The sequence below is a fragment of the Grus americana genome, chromosome 3 (assembly GCF_028858705.1).
Source record: "Grus americana isolate bGruAme1 chromosome 3, bGruAme1.mat, whole genome shotgun sequence".
Lineage (NCBI taxonomy): Eukaryota > Metazoa > Chordata > Aves > Gruiformes > Gruidae > Grus > Grus americana.
Window position 1 is genome coordinate 55,403,490 of NC_072854.1, and position 22,504 is coordinate 55,425,993.

The window sequence follows — 22,504 nt, forward strand, 5'->3', positions numbered from 1 at the left end:
TGCTCCATGATGCTTCTGCAGGAAAAATGACCACAGGTATGTGCACCTCCCATATTTGCACACTGTAAAAATCATCATTAGAAAAGAAACAGGAAAACCCACCCTTTTGAATTTTGCACAGCCTAATGCATGCCCAAAAATAAGAGCACTGAACAAACCCTTCCCCTCATTTTATCTTTTACTTCCAGGGCCAGGTTCAGAGCACTTTTTGTACACAAATCAGTGAAAAGAGCCCCAGCTGCAGAAGGTGCACTGGCTCCAGCAACAGACAGTAGCTGCAATCTGCTCAATACTGGTAAGTCTCTATAGGTCCCATCAAGAAAAAACACGCAGGAATCCCACGAGAGATGCATTGTTTTAGATGGGCTATGTCTACCTTCTACCAGTACCTTTCTGGTGTTCTTTGCCCTTCTCTCTATTTTACATCATTCTTAGTACTGAAATGACTTCAGGCTTAGGATCTAAATCCAGGGAATTCTGTGAAAGTTTTCACCCAGACCTGCATATAAACCTTGTGAATCCAAATGTGATTTCTATTCTTTTACTTCTGGGCTTTGATTTTTTTTTTTTCTCTGTTCAAGTCTCATCTTTTACTGTATTTTTCATAAGCAATTAAACAGAAGTGCAGGATTTGTTTTATAGGTTCAAATCAAATTTCGCTCTCAGCTGCTTCAGAAAACAGACAAACCACTTGTGCCAAAAGTCTTCTCCTCCTGCTGCCTCTGCTTCCCCAGCATCGCTGATGGCACATTTATACCCTGAAGCAAAGGGCCCTACTGATTCCTCTGCGTGATCTGAGATGGTGAAAGTGCTCTTTGCTATCTAAGTGCCAAAAAACAAACCCAACAAACTCAAGGATCTAAACTAGCCCAAAAGAATCTTAACAAAACAGGCTCCTCTGGAGAGCTGCTCCTTCTCCAAAGGATTTATGACTTTGCCTACAGATCACAAAAATTTATAATGGATCAGGAAGATAAACACAACTATAAAGACAGGAAGGCTGTACTTTTAAATCCTATTTTAAAATATCCCACATACAAACCTAGTCACTGTAATCCCTGCATAAAGTATTCACTAGTTTTATAGACTGCTGCAGAAACGCTAGAAAACATTTTGTATATTAAACAATGTTAAACTTTTCACTTTTTGTCCTATAGTTATTATTTTACAGTTTTGCATACTGAGTCTTTTCTTTAAAATTATTCTGTGCAAGTTGCAGACAAACCTATAATATCCACACAATGGAAAAAAAGCACAGTTAAAATAACAGAGCCATATTCTGCACACACTCTACTGCAAATCCCAAGTAACTGTGCTGACCTCGCTGGATTTAAACTGGATTTATAACAAAATATGGAAATTGTCCTGTACTTCCACTGATTAAGCTTCAAAGTCATTTACTTGCGACCTTTTCTGAGCACAAAGACATTTTAGACAGTGTAACATAAGTGTCGTGCTAACTACAATATGTGACTTTGTAATGTTATAAAAAAAACCTATGATGGCAAGAATTACAGTTTCTCCTTCTTCAAACTTCTTTAATATCGCTGGAATCAAAAAAAGAGATTTCCTTTTTTGAATGCTCTACAATATTATCTTGGTTTCGGATCCTGTTCTCTAGCTCAAAGAATCACAAAAGGTACATCTAGAAGAAACTTACTGGATCTCATAATTAATCGTCCTGCAAAATATAATGATTTGTCTTTATTTAACATTATTTTCTCCAGCATCCTCTCAAATGTCCCGAACAATATAGCTTCTAGCACTTCTCAGGAAACTAGTTTCCATTCTTGCCCTGATCCCAGGTAGAGCGAGGATGCTGACCTTGGGACTGTGAAATAACAGCCCAGTCCAGACTAGTATCTGACATGTTTAGAAAACAGTAGGAATGGAATAAAAAAACCCCAAACCCTAAACCAAGACCAGGCCCTTGACATGTACCTGAGACAATACCACCAAACACCTCAGGAATTTTATCACTTTGCACTCCCCCAAATGTTTTCCCTCTGGAAAGCACTTCCCATAGCCTCTGGCATGGAGCAACGCATCCCTCTCACAGCTTCACTTGGTGACGTTAGAGCCCAACACAACATTCCTAACACAAAAGACGGCTCCTCAAACCTGGCTTATTTTTGACACCAGGCCTGCACAGCTCATTCACGACTGGGAGCAGTTCTGATGCGGAGGTTTGCAGTATCAAATTGCGCTGGTGTGATGTGTTCAAATAGAAGTTGCATAGCACAAGGTTTGCAGCATGGATATAAAGAGCGGAGACAATAAAGATCATGATTTCATAGGTGTAAATAAACACTGTACATTCTGATTCTCTTGTTCTCTTTCTGGTCAGTTATCGGTAGCAATTTTCCAATCTGCATGGAACATAGTTTGAACTTAGGAAGTCCTTTTGGCTACATGGAAAAGGAATTACTACCTGTGTTACAGTTCCATTCCTTCTACTGATCAAGTTTGACTCACTACAGTAACAACAGCAGAGCTCTTTCATCAAAAGGTAATTCCTTTTGATTAAATACAGCATTAACTCTATTTAATAAGTGTACAAATCTAGGCATTTTTGCAGGACAGCTATAGTTTTCCATCTTAAAAAAAAATTATGTTTTATGGCACTGACTCACAATCTGCTGCACCTGTGTAGTTGTTTACTGTATTAATCCTTATTTTATTTTCACATATTGACAATTTAAAATTTGAAAATGTGAATTTCATATATTCACATTCACATTTTGCACATACTTTGGCTGGGTATAAATGACGATAGAGTGGGATATCTGACCTTATTTACTTTAGCATCTACAAAACCACCGCTTCCTAATAAGGTGCTACTTTTGTTTCCTCCCCATAAAATTTTGCAGGACTTTGTACAATTGTATTAAAGCCTTACCATTACCCGTACTGCATTTGCAGAGTCAAAGAACATGCAACTATGTCCTCACCACAAAGGTAGGCTGACACTCACATGTTTGGCAGAAATTAACCAAAGCCTGTTTTAAGTCTGCAAAGTTAATATTAGTTCATAAAAAGCCAGGAACTGACCTTAAAAACTCATGTGTCAGTATTTCTCTTCTTCTACTGAGTGAGACTAAGGCTGAGCTTGCTTTTAGCAAGCTGGCATGTAGCTCTGGAGCAAGGAAGGGAATGAGTGGGTGGGGACATCTCTATTTTTCATTTAGCAACGGCCAGGCAGAGTCTGTAACGCACATTTCAGCCTCTTTTCCCCTGAGGAATATGGTCTGAACACCCTCGTGCCTGCTGGTGGGAAGACCCAGGGCGCATGGGGCATAGAGCAGGGTACTGGCAGGTGCCCGGGTTGAACCTCAACACGGAGCTGGCAGGTTCATCTTGGGTCCTGCAGTTTAGATACCACCTCGATGTGTCTCTTCCATGCAGCTCAACCGAGGCCCTTCCCCAAAGATCCCTTCCACCCTTGCTATCCTTTTTCTGCCCTAAAGGGCTGTGACTGGCAGGACACAGGTGAGGTCACCTTATAAACCTTCTCTTGAGAAGATTAGGCTTCCTGTTAATCTACAGCTAGTCAAAACTGCTTTTGTGCAATGTATGTCACATTGTCAACTGGAATAAAACTGCAGTTGCAATACATTGCTTTACCATCTATTACATTTGAAAACATAGGAAAATAAAACCCGGAACTTACAAGGTCCTACAGATAGTACCTATCAGTGCTTTTCATTTGAAAACCGCAAAAACTACGTCTCCCTTCTGTGAAGTTACATGCTAAAGCCCACAGCAAACTGAGAAAACCATTGAAAAGGACTAGGACAAATAGAGATGCATTTTCAACAGTGATAAAAATTAGGAGGGGAAGCTAATAAGGCAAATCAGCATATGCATGGAGAGGAGAGACCATGGCAGATACACTGGTAGGGACAGTGGTAGCAGCAGGTCTTTTCTCCCAAGCAGTTGCCACTATAGACAAGGAGAAATAGAAGGAGAGAGTGATAGATTAGGTAAGGTAACACTTCTTGACTACTACAGCATCTTTATTTTTCTAGATAACTTTATGTTTTCAGCAAAAAGAAGAGCATCATTTAGAATGCAGATGGTTTTTAGTGGCCCAGAAAGAAATCCACTTGCAGCTTCACCAACAGCCACTGTGTAAAAAGCCTCATCTTCATTTGCACTGAGGTCATTCCCCAAAGCACACAATTATACATGGCTCTAGAAATTATTCTGTTATTTGCTGTGAATATGAACATGTTACCTTTGCCTTCAAATACATTTTTCCATAAATGTCGGAATATTTATGCATCGGCAGGACCATTATTCTGTGAAAAGATCCATTTCTCTGATACTAAGCAGAGTGTTGTCCTGTCTATCGAGATGTTAGAGAACTCACATTATTTGTAAGTAATGTTCTTTTAAGACTAGCTGATCCTTAAATAAAAAAGGAGATTTTTATGATTGTCAGGCTATAGAGAAAAAATGGCCTTTTCAAAAAGAACTCTAAATGTGGCACTTGATTAATGATAGGTTGGTCAAGTGTCACCAGCCTCTGATAATAATATTGAAGCTCTTTCAGTCTTTTTCCATGACAAAATAAAATCATGCCACTACAAGCCCATGTGTGTTACATACTGTGTGGTTTTACCCCTTCACCTCAGAATTTGCTTTTACCAGTCTATTTAATTTGGTCTTGGCATTTACGCACAGCAGGAAACTATTAACCCATGGAACATCACTCTTCACAGCTATGATCTCCTAATTAAACACAGAATTCATTATCTCTGCCTTAATAGTCTTGATTAATTACAACAAGTTAACCCTTATCTCCCTTCTATGTCCATTCCAGGGAACTTTTTGGGGTGCTAGCTTATCCCATTACAAGCGCTCCCCCTGAACAATACCTCCAAGCGATGGCTCTCCCGTAGCTTGTGGGAAGGGGGACTGGCTGTCTCCACAGCAGCATTCCAATAGCTCTGCAAGTCCTCCAAATACAGGAGCCTGGGCAGAACTGAAGACAGATGCCTCCCATCTCACCACCTGGCTTCACAGCTACTTCCTCAAGTCCTGGCTGTGTGAGCCTAAAGCTCCCTGACATACAAGAAACCAGCAGGGCTTAGGAAATGTAAATGGGAGATTCCTCCAGCCAAAACACAACATATTGCTTGGGTACCAGTGGAAGAACTGTGCCTCACCTGTGACAGGTTGGAAATAAAAAAAATACCCACAACCATTCTTCCGCACGTGAGTTAAGAAATTAAAGACTGGAACTGGGCCTTTGTGTGTCTCGATCTAACAGCTTACAAATGAAGGGATTTCTTTACCTCATCTGACAGCATGCTTACAATGACACGGCCAACTTACTCCATTTCAATTAGTTACTACTATTATTATTATACTTCTATTACAAAACCACTTAGAGTCTCCAGTTGACACCTGATCATATAGGAACTACAAGCACAAGCAAATAAACCTCATCTGTGCAGAGAAGTGATGCTGCTTTAAGTCAGGGTCTGTCTACAGTGAGTAAGTTAGTCTGCAATAGCTAGAGTGTGAATTTACAGTCCACAAGCTAGGCTTTTGCATGGTCACTGTGAAAGCAGAGTAAGCTACTGTAAGATAAGCATATATATACTGTATACTGTATACATAGTATACAGTACTAAGGACAGCCATAAAGAATATAGTACAAAGTATCTAATGAAGTATATATTCACATCCTGGCTAAGTATCACTAGTTTCTTCCATGCATCAATGTACAAGCTAAATGAGAAACCGTGTGAGTTGCTGCAACCCATGTTTCCTTTTGTGCTTCAGCAAAATTAAAACCAGAAGCACTAATAGGTTAAAGTAGGATTAGGAGAGGAGGGAAATGTATTCCAGCAATCCGTATGAGGATCAGCGCTCAGGTCTTCTTCAACCCAGCTTCTCAACCCTGCTCTCCTCTGCACCACAGCTGTGTCCTACCCCATGGCTCTGGTGTCCAGCTCTGCTGCCTGGTTTGGTCACCCACTTTCCTACTTCTCCAGGGCTTACTGCACCCCGGTGATGGCCCCAGCCCTGGACCAGCAGAGCAGCCTGTCTCCTGTGTGCCTCCTGGCTTTCCCCTGAACTGCCCCATGATGATCACAGTTAGACAAACAAAGGAATTTCCAGTTTAGCAAACTTAATTATCTTTGATTTAAATCTTGTCAAATGCTTTTTCCTCCTGGTGTTAACTAATGGGAAATTCCAGGAAATCATCAGTCAAACCTGAGGAAAGTCTGAGTGGACATTTGGCTGGAGGCACAGGTAGAGTGACCAGGCAGGATAGTCCTGGGAAACATTACCATGTTTGAGCATGCTGCTCAAAGTTTTTAGAACACTATTTTGTCCCAGATTTTAATTCAGGATATGCAATTTTTCCCTGTCTCCCCACACAACGGTCATGAGATCTCACTGGTTCCTGGCCCTGTGGGAGGAGAGTGAGATGGGCTGAGACACAGACCCCCATGTGGGTGTTACACATCACTTGGCCTCCAGCCCAGGACATGCACCCCCTCCTAATGCCAGTGCCAGGCCACCGGGCCCAATGCAGTAAGTGTGGCCCTCATGACATCCATTCTGCTTCCCAGGCAGAAATTATTCCTTAAAATCAAGGAATAAAAGGAGAATAAAAGCCCTGAAAGTTTTACAGAGGAGAATCTTGCTGTCTCCCCGTGTCTGTATAACCTCAGCTTCTTGGCTGGGTCCTGTGGAGTAGCGCCAGCAGGAATACCAACACAAGGTTACTCATCCTCATCATCTCTAGCAATACCGCACACCAGAGATGTGTTTCTTTCATATGTGTAAAACAGATTTCCAAAACAAAGGATCTAAATACACATTACTATTCTTATTTGGATACTGTCCAGATGAACTAAACAAAAGCTTTTTAAATAACAAGATAATATAGTAAAATCATACTACGATGCTTTTAGAAATATCTATTCAAAACTGTCAGGAATAACTGCCAGAAATATTCGCACACATACCAGCAGTACTGTCATTTGGACACATATTTTATGGGGTTTTTTTGAGACTAACTCTTTGCTCGTATTTTTTCTGCTTGTTTTCTCTCATGAGCCTGACTGTTATTTCCCAGTGCCCTGCCCTCTCTGGTCAATCACATCCTCTTCTCAGCTTCCTCCTCACTCTACTTGTATGTCCTCTTCTGGGGTCATGCCTTCTCCTTCTGGCTCACCTTCTCACCATCTGCCTTGCTTGGGTGTTTGCTCAGAGGAGAAGCTTCCCCTTGCTATGGGACCTCCGTGCCGGTGATCCTCTCCACTCCTCTCTGCTCCCCTCCATGGTGCTGCCCCTCGGCTTTGCCCCCAGGAGCTTTGGGAAGCTGAATTAACAAGCATGGATGGCGTCATTTTGAAAAGTGTGAGGCAGTTTATGTAAAATAGAAAGATGAGCTTTTAAAGCACTGCAGCCAGCACAGGAGTGAACTTACCTCTCGGTCTGGAAGCAAAGCTCTTTTAGGAGAGCTTTTGGGCCTAACTGCTTATAATGCTCTGCTTTGTAAATTAAACTAAACACAAATTTTATTATGCGAAACCGACACCCTCCTCATCACACAAGCTTTGAATTATGTGCTGAAAGCTCCGATTGCAACCACTTGAGTGACAGGACAGGACTGGCTACAAAGTCAGCTGGAGGCGGTACAAGGACTATTTTGGTTGCTGGAAGCAGCTAAGTCACGTTAGCAGAGGAGCTGTTCAAGCTTCTTGGCTTTGCTGCTCAGCAGAACTCACTCAGCAAGGCAGAGCTCTGCCCCTCGCTGGGCTCTTACTGCAGATCCAGCTCGGGGGCTCCAGGGCTCCTCCGCTGCATTGTGATCCCTGAAGGGGCTCCTGCAGCTCCCACAGCCATCCTGCCCATTGCCGTGCATTTCCCTAGGACCCCACTGCAGCACCAAGGATAAAAAAAGATGTTATGAGAGAAAAGTGTGTTCTAATAATGCAATTGTTCACACCCACACCCAAAAAAGGGAAATATTTATAAACAATTCTGCTTTTATTTATATCGTTTCCATGGCTCTACTCTGTCAGACTCCCATCTGTGCTTTGCCAGAGACCATCCTCCTTACGCCACAGTACTCTCAGCCTGTAATTTTTCAGAGATTAAGGAAGTATAATTTTGTTGACAGACTGAACAAGCTGCAAGCATGAAGAAATGGCACTTATCGAAGATGACGCATTTAGCTAATTTATTATAACATTATAACAGAGAGGTAAAAAATGCAGAAAAAATCAATGGTAACAGAAAATACCTACATCGATGCCGTAACATCTTGAGGTATTGCTGTCAAGTAGTTGGAACTAAGTTGTGGGTGATGAGGCTACTGCATAGAAGAGGGTCAGAAAAGGTTAATCTATTTCCCTGAATGTCCAGCACAAGGACGGGTTGTGTCCCACAAGAGCCGGTCTGGTCCTGTGTGCAGGAGGCTGTTATTTCTTGACCTTATTCTTGCACATGACATGCATTTTAGGTACAGGGTAGCATTTCTACCCACTCTTCAAACACCATTTCTACTGATTTGCACTGTGGTTACATAGGAAATGGTGACCACGGTGCAGGGTGTTTCCTGCAGATTAATGGCTGGATGGGAGCTAATGGTCCATAAGTAAGGTTGAGGATATTAACTCCAAACAGTCAATAAATCCTTAGGACATGCCCTGACCTCTGTTGGTTATTGCTATTAAAAATGGAAAAAAATCCCATGCATTTTTTCTGCATGACACAGCCACCACTGGTATGTGTAGAATATATATTAGCAAATCTTTTGGCGCTCTCTCTGTACTGTAGTCATCATAATTTGCTGTTCTGAAGAAAAGATGTGTGCACGTGCTGAGAGGAGTGGGGGAAGGGAATCATTATTGCTTTGAAAGCCACAGTCAGAAATTAAGGCTCAGTTTTTCATTTTCTAAAATGTCTTTACTTCCCTGTAGCATCAGTTTCTTAATTCTTGCTGTTGTTTAAAACTTCAGGCTCTGGTACTCTGAGCTGTTTACTTTATTCCTTCCCCTGGGTAACTCCTTTTTATCTCAGCAGATTCACCAGAATATGACTGTATGGTGTTTGTGTGACATACGCCTGTGTGCAGAGGAGGAAATGAGAACAGAAATGCGTCATCAGCATTTGAAAAGGATGGTACAACGCTAATAACTCACAAGCAGCTCTGAATGTATATGGTAATGGACAAAGTGGGCAAAACTACACCTCTGCTAGAAGAGGACACTATAAAGGAGAAGAGCTTAAAAGGAAGGTAGCTATGTCTACTTATTTCTTAGCACTTCTACTGAGATCTTTGCTGTACAACCTTTTCTCCCCTGTGCATTTAATTGGAGTGTATGTTCCTCCCGTCAATCTGCTTTATGGACATTTTATTGACGTGCTTTTAAGAACCGCTCAGAAAGGACTTTGGCTTATGTGAGGGCTAATAAGATTTCAACACCCTGTGTCCTTGTCCCTCACAAGAGATTGCTGCGCAAACTATTCCAAGGAATTCTTTCAGAGGCAACACCATGCTGTTGTCCATAAATCCAAGGGCAGCAGATGGAAAAATTAAAATGATGAAGACACTAAGCAACACAAATTAATTAAACAAGGCAGAACATTTTAACAAACACTATCCTGCCACACAACTCACCAGTATTTAATAATGCTGTTGTATTTCCATCAGAGTCAGCAGTAGATGCAATGATCTTTGGATAAGGTCCTGCCTCCTGGCAGACTGTTGAGAAGGAGATGGAGGCATGACCAATGCCTCAAGTGACTCAGAGGATGATGAAGGCACTGTGTAGTCCAGCCTCAATTTAGGTACTGGTGATGCACATTGGAAAATATCTTCTCTTTAAAAGCTTTGGTAGCAACATTTCAGATTCAAGGCAAATGCTAGATCTATATTATTAGAGCAATTTTAGTTTCAGGGCCAGGAAGAGCTGTGAGATTTAACAGATCTGGTCCAGTCATTTATAGGTGGAACTAAACTGCAACACATGCCACTCTTTCTGTCCTTTTCATTAATCCTCTTCTCTGTTCTCTCACAACTATTCACAGCTGCTATGTTCACTGACAGCAAAGCTTGCTTTTTCGCATGCTGTTTCATGGACTTAGTCCATACATTCCCATGGACTTGTAAACCACAGGTTGAAGATTATTAATCTCTCCCTCTGTAGAGACCTTGCATAAGACAAGACCACCTCTGCTGCGCAATCCCTCATGGTTTCCTTAAACAATTGCTATCCTATGTGATCAAGCTCCCTTTGTGCAGAAGATGATGCACATCAGCCATGCCACTGTCTTGTTAATATCCATGCAATTCTTTTCCCCTCCATTGCAGAAGGCCACTGTTTTTGCCGTGCCTTGAACACACTGACCAGCAGTTCAAGCAATTCACCAGTCTGAGGAAGCTGTTGACTTCACTCGTCAAACCTTTGCAAAAAAAATCTTCTTGTTGTGGCCCTTTCTGCCACGATAACTCCATTAATGAGTTTCTCCAGGAAGGGTAGGAAAGCACCGGGAGATAACAGATATCCTATCTACTGCCAGTTATTGCTTTGAACCAGTTGCTTAGCCTGTACAGTATGTCAGGACCACTGATCTCACCACACCTGGGATGTTTTTGGGAGCCAACCTTGCTTACCTCCAGTGATTCCAAAGCAGTGTTTTGTGAACCCCAAAGTGCTTTATTAAGGCAGACCAAACAGCTCACAGCTGTCAAGTCTTCTCAGTTCCAGGCACTGAGCAGGGGCCTGTTCCTCAGACACACTCCTCTGCACTATGAATCTTTTAAGGAGAACTTGATTTCCCTGATCAGCCATCTATGGTGACTTGTGCAGCTTAGCAGCTCATCTTTCTTAGGCACTACGCACAGAATTGACTTTCCTCATTCTTTATTTAAGAATCTTTTTTTTCTTTCTGCATATTATATAGCACATGTGACTTCCTGAACAGACCAGCTCCTGGATCATCTTGCTCAGAGCCATCCACTCTTTGGACCTTTTTTTCCAGAGACTTCTGGCTGGTACTCTTAACTTTTTCCAGTACAATGCAATCCTCATCATCATCCTGCTTGTAAATGTCTGTATTTTTAATATTGTATTGTCTTTAGGGTGCCTTTTCCTGAGATCATCAGATGTTCAGCACTAATGATCTCGAGTCTGCCTGGTACTTCCTTTTTAATCCTTATTATTTTGAACACCTCTCTCAGCTTGAAAAACCTGAAGATAATTCTGCAATTTCAAAGTTCCTGGCAAATTGGTTTATTTCCACCTTAGCTGTTTGCTTGCATTTTCTGCAAAGTTTTTGAGTTTTTCCCATTCATAATGCATATGCCTTCACAGTGTCCCACTGCCTCTGCCTTTTCACAGGCCAGGCAGGATATCTTCTGATTTCAAGGGTACCTTAGCCACTTCCCTAGCATATTCAAGGTAGAACCTTTCAGGACTAATTTAATTGCCTGTAGATATCCCCCAGCACTTTGTTCTGGGCTAATGCCAAAAGCTTGTGGCTCACCATCTTCTCACAGTCCAGTTTTGTCATAGGTCTTTCTGGCATCTTCTATTAATATCTTGATTTGCCTTCACTGCTCATGCTGTTATGAAGCAACAAGAGATTCGCTGGAAGCTTTGTCACTGAGATAAACATGGGACATGTGAGCTTTCAGGGAAGAATCACTCTTGATACTGGCAATACCAGGTGGAATATTTTAGGTCAATTTTCTATGTAGCTTGAGCATTATAATGCACATGTAGATGCTGTAGTAGAAGCTTTTGAAGAGAAACAAATCATTCACTTACTAGTTTTTGGCTCCTGATCTGCACTTACTCCTGCAAGTTATCAGCATCTGGATAGTCCAGTCAGCACTCACTACAAACATTTCTCACAAACTGCTCTCTAGACCCTTGCCCTCATAACAGAGCCATTTGATCTCCTGAAGCATACAGACAATATGAATGAATTTCATATGGGTGAAGTACACAACAGACACAGAATAGCTAGCCTCTGAGCAGCTCTAGCACTTTTGGAAGGCCTCTAAAACCAGAATCTGTATGTGGCAGAGTTGTGGGGTTTAGAACACTCTGCTTATCAACTCCAAGCTTCACTACCTCATAACAAAAACATAAAAAACCCACAACTAAAACTTCAGGGAGAGATTATAAAATAAATAAAGATTTTTGCTCTGTATAATATTGCTCTGTGTAAACATTTTGCAGAAGCATCTAGTTCAGAATAGGCATGAGTTTTATGAAAAGTACAACAAAAAATCTAATCTTAACTTACGTACCCTATGATAAAAAAACATGTTGTGAATTAGAGGAGCACTGGGCAGAGAGACAAGCACAGAATCATATGGCAAACCAAATGCATTATTTACTATTTAGTAGAGCTTCTGTAATATAATTCTGTACATTGACTTATTTATGAAGTGCAGTAAGGAAGAAAATGAATTAGTGCATGAATAAAATAATGTTTTATATTCAGCTAATATGCTAGCTAACAAACATGAGCTGAAAAGATGCCATAATATTCTTAGCCACAACTTGGGAAATACTAACTTAAATATGTCAAAGGAAATGAAGGAAGGTGCATATAGTAACTGTGAAAGATGACACCCAGCTTCTGGTTTCTCAAGCCACCACTGAAGCTGTGCGTTATAGGCGACAGGAATGAGAGCTCCCCTTTGCATGAAACTCATCCTCCTCCCGAGCATTCATGGCAAATCATTCACACCATTGCCTGGCTTGGCACTGACAGAGATTTGAGTTGGCACCACCAACACTAAGCTACAATAATCCTTTAAAATAAAAATTGCCACCGGACAGCAGGAAGGTGACTCAGAAAGCAAGATCCTGTTCTCCACACTTGTCCGTGAGACCCTGCTGGCACTGTCAGCGGTGATGCTCATGAGCGCCAAGTCTAATGGTAGTTTCTCTGTCACAAAGCCTTTTGCAGTCTCACAGGAGGCAATGGAGAAAAGCTGAATAGTGGTATTGAAAAATACCCTCTCTCTTCTTTAAATCAGAGTCAGCGTGTCGGTATGGTATCCGTGACTCTCCCAGAGAGCAGCTCTCTGGCTTCCTGCTGTCTGGCATTGCATTTCCAAGTCTACAGCTGAAGGACCTAAGATTGCCTTGCACAGCTTACTGAAGTGCAATGTAATGCCCAAGGGCTCTACTTTTCTCTCTACTTTATCTCAGAAATGAAAATTAGTCCCTATTACTAAGGCTGCCGTCGTAAGTCTCTGGATCTCGCGGTTCTTCACATAAACTACAGTGATCTTTTTGGGCCTCCGCATGTCACTTCAAATCCAGTTAATGATGTTTTAAGTTAGTGTAAGTGTAGAGGGGAGTATTCTAGTTTGCTCAGCCTTAAGCAGAAGCAATCTTTAAAGTGATGACGCAAAGAAACCTGGAGTGTCACTGATAAGCATACAGCTAAATAATTTATTTTCTCTAGTATTCATTTCACATACTAAACCATAATAATTTTGCTCTCATATTTTGCATTTGCAATGTTTTAAGTTAGTAGCTTTCTTTCCTTTTTTAAAAGGTGACAACGGAAGTTTCGCTTGAGTAAACTGGAACTTAAAAACTGATCAGAGATGTGTTAAAGAAATTAAAATTTTTTGGGTGAGTGGAGAGAAGAGTGTCGCCGGTGGTTTATCAGGTTCAAAGAGTGGGTACATGGCATCAATGGTTCCAAACAGACACAGAGGAAAACTTGGAGCGCGAAGAACGTGCTGAGGCTCTCTGCTGTTCTGTGGCCTGAAAGGAACAGCCTCTATGGCTTGCTCTGCATTGGCTTAGTTCCCGCATTACCAGCAAAACAACTGCCTAGCAACCCGGCTTTTCCCACAACATTTCCTCGCACACATTGTGTGCCCAGAAAAAAGTATAGCACCTAATATTCTCTCTGGGTAATCCCTCTGTTTGAGAGCTATACTCAGCCCTCTGTACACATTGGAGCTGTAACTAGCAAGGCAATTGCTGTCATGACAGACAGCACAGGCAAAGTCAAACCAGTCCTATCTGTGCCGCAAGCTGTGCAGTAATACTGTGCGCCCTGAACAGGTTATCTGTGCATCAGACAGGCAGCAAACTTGCTGCTTCCCTCCACCATATTCCCCCTAACAAAGGCAGGAAGCCATGGCCATCAGCAAAAAGGTACAGATATCCTTCCTATTGAAAACCCTGTTTTGTGAACAGCGAGGGAGCTCTCTAGCACATACTTCACAACCGTCGGGAGAGTCCATCTGAAGGCATAAATAATTCAGGACCTTAAAAAAATGTGCTGGTTTGAACATGTGAAATTGCTTTTTCAGTTACTGCCTTTAAGGAACATTTACAGTCATTACAACATTTACTAATAGTTACATTTTCTTATCTGACGTCCCAGCTGCAGGAGCATCTCACAAGTGAGTATTTAAGCTACTTTCCTCACAGTTTCAGCACCAGTAAAAGAAAGAGTTGCCTTGACTCTTTTGCAGCCGTTTCTGAGCAACATGCTGAGAGGACTGCAGAATACCCGAATTTGCCCATATGTTATCTGGAAGCACAAGCCTTCTCATCCCTCCAAAAGATAGCACCATTTGAGAAGCACTGTAAATAAACTCTAACCTACATAATTAAGACAGCACTCTTAATCATACACACAGAAATTAAGGCAGCAACTTACTTGCCGTCTTCATAACTTCCTCAGGAACATTGTCTTTTCAAATGAGTGTAACAGGAAATTGTGGTAATTACGGGTAAGCTACACGTCTGCAGCTCAAACCACCCGCTGCAAAGTGCAAAGGCAGTCAGCACAGGATTGGTAAGCAAGAACTGACAGCCGCCTCCCCTTCTTCTTGTAGTTTGCATGTAAATCTTAAACAGACGCCATGTGGAGAGAAGTAACTTTAACAAAGATCTGCATGAAATATGTCTGCGAAAAGACTTTATTACTCACGATAGCTCCATGCTCGAATAGCTATACTTACCTCTGTGAAGTGCTCTGAGATATACAGATGAAAAGCATCCCAGGTGTGCTATCATTTATTACTGATTTTATCTGGAGATGGGGTACCTCTCTTTATTAAAGGCAATACTGACCTTTTGCTGCCTCCTGGTCATATAGGGACAAACTTGGACCTCTCTTGCCCCGTCTTTTGCTGCAGTGTGGTAGTGAGGGTACTGAGAAGAGATGTGCACACTCATGGGTTGAGTAGGTCCAAAGACAACTCTACGTGCCTTTGAATTCTTGGCTGAGGCAGAACTTAGTCCGCAGTGAATCAGGACCCTCCTCTCCTTCTCCTACCTTCTTCTTACAACAGGGTTGCATAGTAGGGCAGACAGCTAGCTGAAACCATGCCAGCATCCCACAGCCTTTAAGACAGGAACTACAATCTCTTTTTTGTTTCTGAATTAGCATCTGACAGATGCAGAAAGCTGCCGTTAATATCCAGCTCACAGAAATATGCATGTAAGACTATGAACACATGGAAAAGCTCTGATAATATCAGATACTGCAGGCAGTTTGGCATGTCTTTAATAACTGGATTGCCTCACCAAAGTTTATACTTTCAAATCTGCACTTTTGTCGAAGTCAGTGTAGCACCCACTGGGTGGTTAGATAAGGTAGAGACTAGCAGCAGAGCAATGAAATATTCATGTAAGTGGATGAAACGCTCTTAACTAAGTTGTAACTGCAAGAACAAATTCTGACTGCTCTGACATCTGAAAAATCTTGCAGGGGTGGTGTGGCAGGAAAAGACAGCAGAATTACAGAAAAGAACAGTTGTACACGGTTGCTGAAGGGCAGATGTAGCCTATAGAATCTGTGTTTCTGGGCACGAGTCAAGAAACTTGCAGAATGCCTTTAGGATCTCAGTCTGATTCTGCAGGGTTAGTGATTAGGAAAAAGTATTTGTTTGTAAACTGAGTCAGCTCCATGACACAGACTCCAGGAGGTCCTGCTTACGCAGCTACATGTCAGACTGAAAAATCACTGGAGATGCACATGTAAAAGGAAACATCTGTGCCAGCAACTAAAGCAAGTTAGCAATGCTCTCTTGCATAATGCAAGTAAAAGGATGTAGAGACTCCCTGAAGGAAAAATTTTACCTATCTTCAGTGAAATGCATCTGGTTTCTTTGCAGTTTTTCCATTAAACATACCCAGTCTTTCCTCACTGCCTCTGCACATCGTCTGAGCAGCAGTGTCTGGAAAAACATAGTTTAAACTTCTGTAGAATAACCCACCTGCACCAACGCCCCTGCCATGTGGGTTATTTGATACCCTAGGTAACTTTGCCATTTTTTGAAGAACCTACAAATGTAGACAAAAAGTAGCATCTTCCCCTTCCCCCACTTCTGCTGCCCCCACTATCATTTTATCAGCAGATAACTGCACCAGATGATTTGACAAGAATGGTGGATATTACTGGCTGACTGAAGTGAAAAGGCTGTCCCCTTGACAGGTCAGACATCTCTGCAACTGATCCACAGCTAAAGGCCCTTTTGCCCTTGAGCGTCATCTATTTCCTCTCTGGGTTCCTCTTATTGCCTTAACCCTCTTACTGTTTCCTTTTCAAGTGACTCTTCACTTTCTAGCTTCTTAACTCCTCTCTTACTCCTAGAATCATAGCGTCATAGAATGGTTTAAGTTGGAAGGGACCTTTAAAGGCCATCTAGTCCAACCCCCTTGCAATAAGCAGGGACATCTTCAACTAGATCAGGTTGCTCAGAGCCCAGTCCAACCTGACCTTGAATGTTTTCAGGGACATGCATATTTCTGTGAGCTGGATATTAATGGCAGCTTTCTGCATCTGTCAGATCTAGTCTAAATCTACCCTCTTTCAGTTTAAAACCATTACTGCTTGTGCTATTGCAGCAGGCCCTACCAAAATGTTTGTCCCCATGCCTTCCTCTTACTAAAAAGATTTCTAATAAGTAATGATATAAATGAAAACAAAATTAAAGGCCTTTTTACATCTTGATTGTTTCCCTTTCTCTCCCTCGTCTGCCCTTCAGTCTGGACTGTATAACACAACACTTCATGATTGCTCTCTCTCCCTTCCCTCCTTGCCCCGCCAACTTTTACAGGTATAGCCACCATTTCTCCTTCTTCAGTTTAACATTGCTAACTCCTCTGTGGAACTCCATCCATCTGTCTGGCCCTGTCTCCCTTAGTCCATCACTCTGGCCAAGAATCAGCAATTATCTTGAGCCGTACTGCACGTATGTAACTGAATAGCAGTATGAGAGGGAGAAGAGGACCCAGCTCTTACATGCTAGAGACCAGCTTCACAAAAGGATGTGCATGTTGCAACACCTGGCTCTTAAGTGACTGGCTTTTTATTTAACTTCAGAGCCCTAATGTTGTGTGAAACCCACAACAGCTAAAGCACAGAGGCACCTGAACGGTTACTAGCAAGGAATGCTTTCAGCCCAAGCTCTGTGAGGGGCTCAAACACAGGTTCTGGAGGTTGTTTGCTGACTAGCTGCCAGCAAAATCCCTTTGAGATGTTGGGTGTTATGCACCTAGCTCTTCACTGCAGGCAAGCACTTCCATCCTCTCTGTACTCACTCACAGACATGAACTCTGTCCTGAAACTAGGCACATGTACCAGTGCTTCTTCACACACATTGTTGCAGTTGCTACCATCAGAAGACCTCCAATTCTTAATAAACCAGTGCTCAGACCAGTATATGGAAGGTCTAAATTCAATTTTTAACTCCTTACAGAGCATTGCAAACCTATGTTTTCCTATTTAGATGCGCTGTCAGATTATGGAACAAGATATTGCTGGCCTTAAATGCATATTAAAATTTTCATTTGACTGAGAGCAAGTCATATACCAAGAACTTCCTGGAAGCAGTTCAGTTCAGAGGGAAGAGATGCCAACACAGCCTCAGAGGAGCTACCAGCTTTGGCCTCAGTATGCAACAGGGTTGATTCCTTGTGTTGAAAGTATTGCTCTTTGCATTGAATATTTACATATTTACCCTGAATCTCTCCTTGACCTTGAGGTTTAAACATTCTCCTAGGTTTGAGGAAACTCATTTATTGGTAGGATATTTAATGTTAAGTAATTACAAGAGTGGAAGGAAGAACCTTCTTCTTTCCCTCCCCCAACCTAGACAAGTGATCTAGTCATGAAGTTATTGTCTTTCTCTAATTACTTCATAAATCTGTTCCATTGTGCAACAGAAAAGATTAAAGCTGCCTCATCCTACAGCATTATGTAGCTAATTTAAGCATCCATAATAAAGGTGAGTTCAAAAACTCATGAACAGAAGATGGACTTGAACTTACACAGGTTTTGAACTACCGTTTAATGGGGAAAATGTCTTGTACATTGAACCAGAATAATTGAATACCAAATGCACCTAGCCTTACCAATGAGCTCAGAAGATATTTGCTTAAAATAAAGATCTCAATGTAGCTTAGCTACGTACAGTAGGTAGCAACAGACTGTACACAAAACATACACTTAACTCCTGAGGGAACTTCACTGCTGGAAAGTTGGCACACAGAAATTCCCATTTGTGTTGTGCAGAAGTACTGCAGGGGTTTTGAAGAGATGAATTTTTAACTTAGATGCCCAAGTCTTTGTTTTTCTGATGCAATACTCAAGACTAAATGAAACACTGAAGTATTTTTCCTTGCTAGAAGATATATTTCCTCATGAGATTAATGGGGTTTACCCACTGCCATTTTCTCTTGGGATCCAGGCAAATGTTCAGATACATATTGGTAAGATAAAGATTGATCTTGCTACCACTGATTGCATTTGGGTAATGTTAGGCCACTACATGCCAATCAGCGAATCCCTCCACTACATTTATGCAACTATTTTCACTTGGTGAGACACCTTGCTGTCCTCACCCAAAGATAACTGCAAATACAGCCATTTTCTCTTTGAAATAATTTTTAACAGTTCTCAGAATGATCAGATCTGCTAAACCAGATCTGTAATTTAGGTCTATAATTCACGTCTGAAAATGAAGACTGTAGAGGTTCACCGGGTGGAGAGACAAATACCTGTGGGTTAAATAATCACTCTAAACAGCCTGTTGTGATACACACTGCCTGAAACAAAGCCAAACCATAGTAATTCATATTAAAATTGTGCTGACAGTAGCATCTATAGTAAACAGATGCTTATGCAAGTTTATTTTTTTAATGAATAAAGAATTATTTGGGAGTTCAGCCTTTTTGTTATGCAAAGATCTTTCTTCACATTAGCTATTCTCATTAATGGACACATTCCTGAGCCACATTTTTAAAATATAGTTATTGCTTCTTACTTTGTTTGTTTAATTCAAACTATGTGGTTTCTCTTTGTGGGATGAGACAAGGATATGTTTAAAACTAAGCATGGCATCAAATTCTCCTCTTTTTTAAAAAGGGAAGCATTTTCATTTCAAAGTGCCATTTTTAAGGAAGAACCTCTGAAGAATATCTGAATCATAGAAACGTTTCAAGGCTGCTCCTCTTCCACTCCTTGTAAAGATTTGTTCCCCACAGTATATTTGCTAGTTCTTTGCAAACTATATGTCTGAAATCGATACTAGACACTTCCTTTTCAGATTCAAAATTGATTTTAGCCAGTTAAAAGACAACATCCAAACAATTCCTTGTCATCTTTTCAGAAAATTTATTAACACAGCTGGAAATAATCACTCATTCAGCAGGAATACCCACAGTGCATCTTAGAGAAAAAAAAAAAAGGAAACCAGAAAGACTATTCCTGACCCACGAGATTGATTCAGACCATTGTAAAGGAATGGTTAGCAATCTAAGGTGAGTTTTAGAAATGTGACCATACTGACATTGTGCTGCGAAAATGTGTACAATACAAATAAAATAAATCCCATTTCTTTTATTTACGTCAGCAAGAACACAAAATATGGAATCCCTGTCAGACTGCTAAATTTCCATCTTTTCCAGCTGTGGTCTCACATGGCTGCAACTCCTCTTAGCATTCAGGGCAATTAACTACAGAATACATTTCTTTTATTTCACTTTGCCAGTTCCATATCTGTTTATCTTGACCTTATGCAGCCTATGCACAAGTTCAAAATCCATTGATTTAAAACGTGTCATTACACAGAAAGTGGACAGGAAGGATCACACTTTTGTGGTTTGCTCCTTGCAGACTTTCTGTTAAGCTCTCTGTTTTCACTGACAACACAAGTTTCTGTGTTTTTCTAAATTCCTTGAGATCTGTGGAGACAGCATGAGAGAGAAGGAACCACCAATCCTCCTCCACATTGTGTATGATGAAAAAATTCTTAATTTGGTCCTATTCACTTGCAATTTACAGAAACCAGTGCAAGTCATGGCATTCCCCAGGTTTTTTTTGAGTATAACTTCACTTGAAAGACATCTTTTGTTGGTTATGGGTAATTTGTAAAAACACATTGAAAATTCAGGTACCAAATTGATTTTACAAGTTTGGCAGCCCAACCTTGTGTTTCTTCCTATGTGTAAACCTAGAATATCTGATTCAGTAGAAGGAATTCCCTTTTAGTGGGAGGCAAACATAGAACCTTAAAATGTAGAGTAATGATTCAGAGAAGACATGCATTTTCAGCAGCACTCTTTTATTTGTATAAGTGAATTCTTTTATGGCTGGGTCTCCTTAAGGACTTCTGAAATGGTATTGCATTGATAGAGTAAATGTAACATCAGGCACTGACATCAAATTTGTTTCATCATGCATATCTACTCTAGTTAATGACAAAATGTTACCTGTAGACTTATCTAGGTGCTGGAATTCTTTTACAGTGCAGGATACCCCATGAAAATATACACAGAATCTATTATCATATATACAAAAACTTCTTTCTAGGAAATGCAGAATTTAATGTGAAATGTGAATTTAATGTGAAAAGCTTAGCCTCTGGTTAAATCATCTCTCAACCTTCTTCTTTTGTCAGAACTTAGGTCACAGAAGAGATATAGTGAAAATGTTTACAGGCATAGAGAATCTGAACACCAAGATTTATTTCAAACCTTAAAAATTACATTTTGTATTTCTAAATCTAGGCATATTCTATATATCTCTCTTCTATTTAAGGGTTACATGGTCTTTGCAGAATCAGAGCTTCAGACACCTTTTTGTCAGTTAACAGTATCAGATACAATTTCCTGCCTTAAATCATACACTTACAAACTATGATGTTTCTCTTGTTATCTTTTATCCCAGTTTCTCAGTCACATTCTTTTAATTACCATTTCCTGAGATTCTACTTAGCATTGGACAATACTGCTTCAGAACTAAGGTATTTTGAGTACTAACAAGTGATCACACCAAGGATTTAAAGCACAGATCACCGGAATTTTGGCATTAATAGCCTGCCTCCCTCATCCACTAACTCTCAGCAACAGTAATTTCTGATTTTTAAAGACACACTTTGCATTTCAAACTCATTAAAATATGCTTTCAATGAAGTGAAAGTCATTAATTAAAGCGACAAAAGGTTTTAGTAATAATAGCCAACACAAAATGACTGCATAAATTGCTATCCATATGCACGATCCTGCAATGACAACGATGAAGCAATTAACTTAAAAAGCAATCTTGCTGCAGACTGAAGCAGTTTATCTCTGCCAACACCTCAGTATATGGTATGCCAGTATTGTCCACTGTGTTATTTTTGCATAAGTAAGAGACTGACTTTTGAAATAATGATTTCCCTGGTATCAGTATGAATGAATATAGAAACATGTATCTAGGCCAACTCATTTTGGGCCTGCCAGTTGATTTTTCAAGGTAGAAGTAATTCAGAAAGAAAGAAACACAGAGTGCTGTGACATCCACCAGCAACTCCTATCACTAACACTTTGCTGTAGGGTCTTTTTGCAACTGCTGGGAAAGGATTCATGTTGGGAGTGCATGAACAGGTATCATGGTGAGAGTCTGTTATAGACCACTCAACCAGGAGGAAGAGGCAAACGAAATATTCTATAAGCAGCTGGGAGAAGTCTCACAATCGCTAGCCCTTGTTCTTGGGGGGGACTTCAACTTGCCAAATGTCTGCTGGAAATACAATACAGCAGAGGGGAAACAGTCCAGGAGGTTCCTGGAGTGTGTGGAGGATAACTTCCTGACACAGCTGGTGAGTGAGCCAACTACGGAAGGCACCCTGCTGGACCTGTTGTTTGCGAATAGAGGACTTGTGGGTGATGTGATGGTTCGAGGCTTTCTTGGGCACAGCGATCATGAAATGATAAGAGTTTTCAGTTCTTGGAGAAGTAAGGAGAGGGGTCAGCAGAACTGCTAGCTTGGACTTCCGGAGGGCAGAGTTTGGCCTGCTTAGGAGACTGGTTGGCAGAGTCCCTTGGGAGGCAGTCCTGAAGGGCACAGAAGTCCAGGAAGGCTGGACATTCTTCAAGAAGGAAATCTTGAAGGTGCAGGAGCAGGCCACCCCCATGTGCCGAAAGATGGGCAGGAAAGAAGACTGGCCTGGCTGAACAGAGAACTTTGGCTGGAACTCAGGAAAAAAAGG

General features: G+C 41.1%; 1 protein-coding gene across 1 annotated transcript in view; it reads right to left on the reverse strand.

The window, feature by feature from the left end:
• CEP85L (centrosomal protein 85 like) overlaps positions 1 to 14,762 on the reverse strand; it is a 155,156-nt gene extending 140,394 nt beyond the window's left edge. Inside the window, exon 1 of the mRNA XM_054819548.1 lies at positions 14,683 to 14,762. Within this exon, the coding sequence (XP_054675523.1) occupies positions 14,683 to 14,695 (13 nt within the window). The 5' untranslated portion in view covers positions 14,696 to 14,762. The remainder of the gene's footprint in view (positions 1 to 14,682) is intronic.
• Between the last annotated feature and the right edge of the window lie 7,742 nt (positions 14,763 to 22,504).